The sequence below is a fragment of the Megalops cyprinoides genome, chromosome 25 (assembly GCF_013368585.1).
Source record: "Megalops cyprinoides isolate fMegCyp1 chromosome 25, fMegCyp1.pri, whole genome shotgun sequence".
NCBI lineage: Eukaryota > Metazoa > Chordata > Actinopteri > Elopiformes > Megalopidae > Megalops > Megalops cyprinoides.
In genome coordinates, this window is record NC_050607.1 from 4,097,590 (window position 1) to 4,107,957 (window position 10,368).

General features: G+C 43.0%; 1 protein-coding gene across 1 annotated transcript; it reads left to right on the plus strand.

Annotated features, from left to right (window-relative positions):
* Positions 1-1,678: 1,678 nt before the first annotated feature.
* Positions 1,679-6,744, plus strand: LOC118772217 (transmembrane protein 19-like). Its single transcript, XM_036520521.1, has 6 exons — positions 1,679-1,823; positions 2,403-2,516; positions 3,605-3,742; positions 4,095-4,349; positions 5,957-6,166; positions 6,584-6,744. Exons 1-6 carry the CDS (start codon positions 1,694-1,696, stop codon positions 6,742-6,744), a joined length of 1,008 nt encoding a protein of 335 aa, XP_036376414.1. The 5' UTR covers positions 1,679-1,693.
* The last annotated feature ends 3,624 nt before the right edge of the window (positions 6,745-10,368 follow it).

Consider the following 10,368-nt stretch of genomic DNA (forward strand, 5'->3'; position numbering starts at 1 on the left):
TCCCAAAATGCAACATCCACTCCAGTCTTCTGTTTGTGTTTGAGAATGTCTTATAGTGTCCCTTGTGTTTGCCTTGTGACAGAGCTAGATGTTTATTGTTAACAGTGCTGCCCTCTGTTTAGGCAGTACTCAACAAGACCCCCTTTAAGGCTATCGATTGGCATCTAATTACCAAAGAAATATGATTTATTGGAATCAGATCTTAGTCTTACGTCACATTGATTTCTGAGAAGGCAGAGGACAACACAGGTTATTGTAGCACTGTCAGGCTGCTGTGCATTATGAGAAACGACACAAGAGGTATTGATGGGCTGGCCCAGGAGAATTTTATCTTATGAAAGACCAAATCAACTGTGAAATTAATCATCAAGGCCACATCAGCCTTTTTCGGGAGTCGGGTATACAAAATGCCACGTGACATAGCACTTAATTGACCTGCTTAATGATGCCAAAACGCATCCTGTCAAAATTTTCTCTTTTCGTGTTCACATCTGTCCGTCTGCTTGTGTTGAGGTAAGTAAAGTTGTTTTTCACACTCCCCATTCCAAGACAGATCTCGGTGTTGTATATGGTGTTGCCGGACTTGATTGTGACCTCATTTCAAATTTGAAAGAACCACTTGTTAAGACAGTTTAATGAATAAATTCCTTTGTGTTGCTATTTCTGTTTTTAATATTCCTGCACCAGAATCTGACATCAAAAGCTTTAATACGTGTAAACCTACATGAATTTTTAAATGATTATTCCTGGGCGAACGCTTACTGTTTTTGAAATTTCACGCACCTAATTTCTGCACAATACTGAGTGGTGTGATGATAAAGCGACTGAAATATTCCGTCTAGATCTGCCATGCTTCCTTTGAAGGAAGGTCCATTTGAAAGAGACTAGTTCTTCCTAAATGTCGACATTATTGGCGTCAACACAGTGCTTTTGTTTTTTTACATCAGAGGCGTGTGCAGCTAAAGTTTAAAAATGTAAGTGAAACGTAGTCACCTGTTACACTACCAAAAATATGGCATCTATTGTTTTTTATTATCACATCACCATATTATCATATTACTATTGCATATTTAAATTTCTAGGGATTTGGTTTGTGATAATAAAAAAACCCGTAATAATGGCGTAATATGCGCACAGCAGCTTTAACATAACTCGGCGGAAATAGATTTAACACTCACATCCAGTCGCCCTCCAGCATACATTCAAATCGCAGGTAAAAGGACACATTTAGTTTGGCTTCACTGAAAGTTTAACAATCCACGAACTTTGAGTAAAAGCTTCTGCCAGATGAATACATGTAAATGTAATGTAAACGTAAACTGATTAAAACGAGGAAATTATTAATATCCTGTTATTTTGCAGTGCAAATCATCTGTCAGTTATTACGCACCTGTATTTGAGCGATTACTCAGTATAACACCTAGGTAGCCTACGGAGTTGACGGAACTTTTCAGCAACAGAACAAATCGTGACTTTTGCCTTTGTACATTCCTCAATTTTTAGGTTATGTTTCCTAGTAGGAGTAATTTCATTTTATTACGTTTAAACGAATCATGGGGTAAACCTCGCACACTTATTACTATTAAAATATTTCTAACGTTAGCCAATAAGGACATGCGATATGCTGCCTGTAGTAGTTAACTACAGTAATACTGTCTTCCTTCCACAGCCAGTTGTCTTCGTGTCGCTCGAGATGGAGTTCGAAGAAGCCATAGTGACGAAGGACTATTTCGAGACGATGAGTAACATGATCATTTTGAGTGCAACAATGGCCATCTCCCTGACATTCTGGATCATTTCTATGCAGGCCAGCACTTACTATGGTGAGAATCACTTTGATATTGCCAACGTAGCTGTTTTCTTAACGGCAGTCCCGGTGTCTGTCCTGATGATGGGAGTTTTTTGAGTACAATCAGTGATGGAGATATAAGCATTTTTGGGCCACTGTAATACTTTGAGTACAGAATTAGTGTGTATGTTTTCAGGATGAATTGCATTCATCCACAAAACGGTAAATAAAAATCATGCTCGTGAATTTGCTTAGTGTTGTCTTGATACATGTCCAGCCATGCACTTTTCCCGAATTTCAGTTTCTAATTGTCACTAAATTCAAGGCAACATAAAATTGTGGTGGACTGATACTTTCAGGGAGCAGTACCCTATTTGCATATAAACTTGCATGAGACACGACTGTCACCGAATCTTGTGTGCGCATGTGGTACTCTGAGTGACCACAGCTGCTCCGGATTTTCACTTCACATCGCTGTCTTGTTTATGCAAACGCTTGTGCAATTCTAGAATGAGTGGCTCGGATGACTCTTGAGGGCTGTTCTACAGTTGATGTATGGTGTTCTGTGCCGCGCACTGTTCCTCGCTCAAGCGATGCGTTCTCTGCATTCCAGGCACATTGCAGCCCGTGTCTCCATGGCGTTGGCTGTTTTCAGTCCTGGTGCCCTTTATTCTCACCACTCGCGCCGCAAAGCGGAAAAGCCTAGACCGCACAGGAGCTTTGGGAGGTAAGGAGCAGCCAGCACCTCGGGCTGGAGGACAGAGATTGCCCAAGCTGGTCTCCATTCTGCCTCGGATCTGTATGTTCACTGGAAGTCGTTGTTTGTATCTGAGGTTGTTTCACTCCAAACTGCAGGACTGGGGCTCCATGGCACACATCTTCTACACATTCACAGCTGTTACAGTACCAGTCAAAACTGTGGACACACCTGATTAAGACATTGGGAAACATGCGTTCAAAGACATTTTGATCGAAAGACTTACACATACTTTAATTTTTTTGTCAGACAAATATAAATAGAAGTTGATGCCTATGTATGATTTTCTTTCCAAAAAATGTAATATTTTTGGCTACTTTGAAGAATCTAAAATATAAGACAGTTTTGATTTGTTTAACACTTTTTTGGTCAATGCGTAATTCCATTTGTATTATTTCACGGTTTAGATGTCTTGACAATTATTGTAAAATGTGGAAAATAGAAAAAAATAAAGAAAAACCCTTATACGGGTAGGTGTGTCCAAACGTTTGAGTGGTACTGTACATATTTACAGCTGTTATGTGCTGCTTGGCTCTGAGCGTTTGAGGCTGTGAAAAGGCTGCTTGTTTTTTGGATTCCTTTTTTATTCACGGATCTTTTCTGACTTCGTCACATGCCACATGTTTGGCAGTCTACCCCACAACTTATTTTGAGAGGTGATTATCTGAAAGGGTGATAATTGATTTTGCACTTCTGCCCAAAGACTGCAGAGTGGTACAGTGCATGACTGATGGTGGTGGTCTGTTCCTGTGTTCCTGGAATCATACAGCATATGCAACATGTAACCATTTCCTTTCTGCTTAAAGTGTTGTGGTGAGTGCATGTGACAAAATCGTATTTTTGGCTGGAAATGTGAAATCGGCCTGCATTTCAGTGTGTTTATTTTTCGAAAACCAAGGAATAACAAATTTGATGTGAGTGTAAAAGGTAGATGTAGTTTTCTGTGAGTACTGCAGATGATGACTGGTGTTGCTGGGTATCGCTTTTGAACTTTTCCCTTGTAAAATATTGAAAGTTCTGTAATTGATGATACCAGCGCATCTTTATGTCCGTGGCAGGAATGGTGGTCGCTTTCATCCTGACCATGGCCAACCTGAGCTTCTTCTCTGCAATGCTTGCGTTTTTCGTGACCTCCTTCAAACTCACGCGCTGGAAGGGTGACGTGAAGAGGCGTATTGATCCGGGCTATAAAGAAGGTAATCAATAACTCCAGCAGACTGCCCAGGTGTTGCTGATTCAGACACCTCTGACATAGGTGGGTTTCTATGTGCTCACATGTCATCTCATAATAATGAGCCAGTAGGGTGATCACACTCAAAACTTAGCTGTGCTAAAAAGCTCATATTTAATTCAATTCACAATTACACGAGTTGTACTTGTAGAGTTATCAGCACCCACTACCCTGCAGGAAAGACTCAACACCAGGCCATCCATTGGTGTTCCTCAGTTAGTCCACTGTTTGAGCAATCACCATTTGTTTTGGTGTACCTCATAACTCTTATTCGGATGTAGTCTCTCCAAAACCCTCGCCTACCCTACCTGTTCCAGGGGGCGGGAGGAACTGGGTGCAGGTGTTCTGCAGTGGGGGTGTCCCGGCAGAGCTGGCGCTGCTGTACATGATCGAGGCGGGCCCCGGAGAGATCCCTGTGGATTTTGGAAGGCAGTACTCAGCCACCTGGATGTGCCTGTCTCTGCTGGGGGTGCTGGCCTACCGCACAGGGGACACCTGGGCGTCTGAGCTGGGACCCGTCCTCAGTGAGACCCCGCCCCGCCTCGTCACTTCCTGGAAGGAGGTCCCTGTGGGTATGGCTGCCTTTCCCCTTCCTCAGTGCTGGTCCTGATGGGTGCTACTGCCTGTGGAGCTTTCTTCCATCCATGGAAACCACTGCAAAGAGAGAATGGAATAGTGTGACACAGCCATGCCATGGAGATTCATTCCGTCTGCACATACCACTGTCCAGCTTTCCAGGATGCATTAGAACTGTGTATATGTGCAGAGGGGGTTTCATTGTGTTAACATACAGGGGTCTTCAGCCAAACTGAACATTAAACAGTCAAAATGTGGCTGATGTAAGTCAGAGTACAGCTGATCACAATAGTGAGTCTATGTGATTTTCCTCCTGTTGATACAAACATCAAAGTGATCTGCAGTGGGCAGCCACAGATCTCCAACAAAACTGCCGAAACAAAGTGCCATTGTTCACCAGTTTATAGGTTTAGCGTGAAATGGCAGCAATGCAAGATCAATAAATTACCAGTGTGCAGGCAAACACCAATTACTCAGCACAGTTTACGGGCTTGCCAGACCGAGAGCGAGCGTGTTTCTCAGAAGCGCGGTCTGGCAAGCTCGTCCACGCAAAGAGGAGAACGGCAATGGTCATTAAAGCGAAAAGCTTCCTCTGTGCCGCTTGGGATCACGGTCTCAGCCCACAAACAGAACACTTAACAGCTCTGGGGAAGGAAGTGTCGCAACAGCAGTGAAAACTTGATAGAGGCACGAGAGAGGAAAATGGGTCCTGCTCGCTGGATGGGAAGCACTAAGCCCTGCATGTGTGCACAGCACAGAGCATTCATTACAGTTAGGTAGAAGCAGCATTACATGACATTACAATACTGGCATTTAGCAGACGCTCTAATCCAGAGCAACTGACATCAGTTACTGCTTTTTTACAATGTTATCCATTTATACAGCTGGATATTGGCTGAGGCAACTGTGGATGAAGTACCTTGCCCAAGGGTACAGCAGCAGTGGCCCAGTGGGGCACTGAACTGGCAACCTTTCGGGTTACGATTTCTGCTCCCTAACCACTATGCTACACTGCCACCACTACAGCAATGTCACAGCCAATAAAACACGCTTGAACTTTGACTGAGGTATTTTGCACTCTGAAATCAGGGCAAAATATGCAGCTCCTCAACACTGGAGGACTGTCAACTTAAATGTTATAGATTTTATCATTACAGACTTAGCATCGCTTTCTGCAGGGGTGCAGGAGAGATTTTTGGAGTGGGGGGGGGGGTGCTGTGAGCAGGAGGTTTGAAACAAGACAGCCGGCGATCGCCTAGTTCTTGCTTTGGGACTCGAACAGAGGGTCTGATGGTTTCGATCGACCCCTAGCTAAGTTTCTCACCCTGGGAGGATGCTAGCTTCAGCATTGCCATGCTTCTCTCTGCTTCCAGTGGGGTGTGAGACCACTTTTAAATGCTTCGGCTCCGTCAGCAGTGACGGTGAAGGGAAATAAAACAAGACAGTTGGTGATTGATAGCAAATAAAGTTTTCTATAGCCTTTCTGTGTCCTGTTAATGCACTCTGTCAGTGTTTTCATGTGATCTCTGTAAGAGTTTGGGATTTTCTAGTGAAAAGGGTGCATGTCTGAACAATACTGTCCCCTCCCCCGTTTCTGGCACAGGTACGAACGGAGGAGTCACTCCCGTGGGCCTCGCAGCCAGCCTGCTTGGCGGTATGACAGTGGGCGTGGCTTACTACTTCACTCAGCTCCTGTTTGCCAGAGATCTAGACCTGGCGGGCCCCCAGTGGCCAATCATTGTGTATGGGGCCGCCGCAGGGCTGTTAGGGTCACTTCTGGATTCCTACCTGGGAGCCAACATGCAGTATTCAGGTGAGCTCACAGCCACCTCTCCCCAGCCCTTACCTGTGGTTTAGTGTTCCAGTCACTGTCATTGTGACTGGTGCACAAAGCACCCCCACCCCCCCCCCCCCCCCCAACATTCCAAAAGCAGCATCCTTCCACTCTTACAATCCAGCCTGGCTCAAGGCCAGATAAAGGATGTGAAATGCAAGTCACTCTGAACATGGATTTCTGCCAAGAAAATAAACAGTACAGGACTATAAAGTTGCCAAATCAGAACTCAGCAGTTACGGTGGATTACCAGCTCTCTTTGCAATACTGGCCCGTTCAGAACTGGGGAGGAGGGTAAAGAGCTTAGCGGTGCTGCTCCTCTTTGGACAGACTTTAAGGCAGTAGACGAAGGTGTGTGTCCTCTGTCTGCTCACAGGTATGCTCTTTTACTTCCAGGTTACGATGAAAGCATCGGGGAGGTCGTGAGCTACGAGTCCAGGACAACCAAGCGAATTAGTGGCAAACCCATCCTGGACAACAATGCTGTCAATCTTTTTTCCTCTATAATAATTGCGCTGGTGCTGCCCGGAATGGCATGGAGCTACTGGCCACAGTAGTAGAACAAACACACGCTTTATACCCAGGTTATATTAAGAAGGAAGAGAGTCTTGTGGTTGTGTTCTGAAAACTAAAATACTAAAACGTTTATGTTCATGACACTTTACAGGTCACATGTACATGTGTGTTGAGGTTTGCACTGGAAGTAACAATCTTCATAGTCTCAGTCGTTGCTGAACAGAAGCTGAAGACAAACTGTCTTCTTTCAAGCATGTGTCTTTGTATTGCATGTCTGTGTTATCACATCTGTGTTGGCACGTTTTGAACCACAGTGTTCATCTCACTCCATTTTGTTACATTTGGCCTCTTTGAATTGGAAACAGCATTATCTCTAGACTGTCATATGTGCAGTGTAGTACCTTGTGCAGTTGCCCTATTGCAAGGTCGCATTTTTCCTTTAATGTTGTTTCTGGTTGCTTATCAGCAACTTCGAAAGAATGCATTCCATAGCCTTTTCAGCTCCCAATAGAATCCTGTCATTTCCTCTATCAGTAAGACAGAGGCTTTTACAGTTTTAGAGTGATTATTTGAAGAAATTGAGCCTCAAGTTTTATTTGCATGGCTTGAATAGGAATGAGTGCAAGTACAAACTAAGTGGATGAGCACTGCTTACTGATGTAATATATAACACCATGCCTTTTGAGATGTTGGGGAGCTGAAGATTGTTTGACAAATGGAAAAGGAGGTAGAAGATGTGAACAATCTTGGTGGGTCATCAGTCATTTCTGACTGATTGACGTTAAATAATATACATGAGAGAGATCAAAACAGAAAACTAGGTGAACAAACATTCCATAGGCCAGCTTTTTTTTCCGGTCAGAGTTGTACACAGCAAAGCTTTTTGACCAGCCTTTTTGGGAAAACAAAGATATAAATTTGTGATTTTTAACCTAGGTTTCTGTCCTCTTCGTGTACTGGTGCTGGGGTGGACACACAAGCACTCTTTGGGTCAACATGTTCTGGTGAAAGTTCACTGTGCAGTTCAACTGTACTACCTAAATTGTGCAGCCCATGTGATTTGTCCATGGGTATTTATAAGGGATGGGGGAAATAAACATCTGCACAAGGAGAGGGGTTGCTCACATTTTGCTGAAAGGTGAGGTGTTCCTTGCTCCTTTTGGCATGACTACATGCTTCTGGACCTTGACAGTGGACATTTCTGTCCTTCCTGTATACATTAGCGAGTGAGTTACATGGACCAATATTATCCCTACCTTTGCACCAGTATTCATGCTACCAGCTAAGCAGGTGATTAACAGATTTGGTTGTCTTTTTTATTTGGTCCCAGGGAAACCATCACAAAGTAGATTTATAAATGTGTGTGTAAACTGCACTGCAATGATTTATATTTTTATTTTTTATGTAAGCCATGACAAACAGGTCAGGATCATGGACCATAAACAGTTTCCCAACCACTCAATCAAGACGAAAAACTCTCATGAGAATATTATAAGAGTTGTACTAATGTTATCATTTTTGCATAAAAGCCTTTGTTGATTGCTTTAGAGAGGATCAAGGTTACATTCACAGGATCTTGCTACAGGATGCAGCTGCACCGGGTGGCTGCTACACCTGCAGTTTAAAAAAAGGGGAGGAGAATGTGAGCAGGTCACATGGTCTCGGAAAGAGAAGTGAAACTGCAGAGGACATGTCAGGGACGTTATGGCGGTGTTCTCTGAGCAGATGTTGTCATATATTTAAACCCCAGCCTGGCTATCTTTACCAGACGGAAGTTTCTGTAAATTCCCTGTAGGTCTGGTAATTCCTGTAGATCTGGCAGTACTTCCAGCTGTCTTATCAGATTGTGGCACTGCCACCTCCCTTCACATCTCTGGAATCCGTTGACCTCATTCTATTGTAGTAACATTATGGCACAGTTTTGACACAGGTGGCAAACTGTCTTCTCTTTATGACAGTTTTTCGTTCCCAATCTTGAATTTGCTTTGTCATTTTCTTCTCTTAGGATTATGGGGTGAGTGTGGACCACTGAGTCATTGACCACTGCTAATGATATGGTAATTTTTTCAGATATGTGACGACCCCTAGTGGTGAACAAATGCAAACTCGGTTAGATGCTTGGGGATATGGATAGACATTAACATATTGGATAGACACCTTGTTGTTTTTCTCTAATCCATAATCTTATGCCACTCTAATATATGAAGCACTGTAATATATGAGATAATAAAGCGTAATATATGACAGAATATGCTAGGGGGCAAGTTAATATGCAGGGCTTCAGTTTCCTTCTTCACGTCCGGTATTTGAGCGCTGCATTTGGTGGTTATTTGAGAGGTTCTCATCTGTCATTTACCATAAGGATGTTATTGACGAAAAGCAGCAATCTCTCTCAAAAAAAATACTGTACTGCAATATTGTAAGAGTTTTGTTTACAAAGAGGTGGAGTTAAAACCGAGGCAGATACATTGCTGTAGACGGTGTGTCCAAATGCGCTTGTAAAACAGAACTCGGTCTCTCATAGCAAAAGACTGTGGGGGGGGGGGATTTTTAAGACCAGAGAAGAGATGGACAGCAGCAGTATATGTAGAAGAGACGTGTTTAGAGTTTATGTGGTCTTGCTTTGTTTGGCATTCCTCCACTAAAAAAAATCATTGTAAATGAAGTTGGCAGGAGCAGCACTACTTGTTTTGCCAGCTGGATCATCTGCTCCTCCAAACTTTTCCTACAGCTTCACCAAGAGTTGCCATGGTTTGTGCAATGCGTTCCTAAGACAGTAGAACAGACATAGAATATATTGCTGTTAACATTTACCATTATTATTACTATTATTACTTGCTCAGCTTTGTGTCTTGGTTCCGGATCCTAACACCAATAATAAAGTAAAGCTTAAAAATTGCTGTCATTAATTTTGCCTCCAGCGTTGCTCTGGCATTGCTTTATACTGTTCATGTGGATCAAGGTGGTAACCAAACATAAGGTATGGTTTGAATTATAGGCATGTACTCACAGTTTGAACACCACCAAATTACTGTAATATCAGAAGCAGAATCCAATCAGAATTGGATCCCCTTAGGGTTTAGGTTAGGGCTAGGGTTTGGGTGTGGGACAGGGTTTGGATTAGATAACCCCTTTTGGGACAGTAGAAAGAATGACATAACTCACAGGAGGAAGCATGTAAACAAGAAGCCGAGTGTGCTGAAACCTGAAGGACACCAAATCGGGTGCAACTGGAAAACATGGTAGCTATCAGGACAGCTGTAAGAATCACATTATAACCCAGTACTGAACACTAATTTGATGTATTTATTCACTTCTTATAAATGTGTGTGAGGAATTAAACGACATCATTTTAAAATTAATCGCTGTTGCTTTTAAAGGTGGTAATTCATATAATTCCTCCTAATGTTAATATCTCGCCTAACAAATCTTCTGCTCTTTTGCCGTTCTGATTGGCTGTTTAAGAGTACAGTGTACACTGTAAACCATTTGCTAAAATTGTAGAGAAAATTATAACCACTAGATGGCGCATTGCAGTGCTAATGGGACGTTTGGTTAATTAATGTACAACGAATGAGCCTGTAGGCCCACATCTTTGCCAGAAAGTGCATTCAGCAAAAGCATTACAGACAGGTTCCACTCCAACGAAAAGCCACCAATGTCGA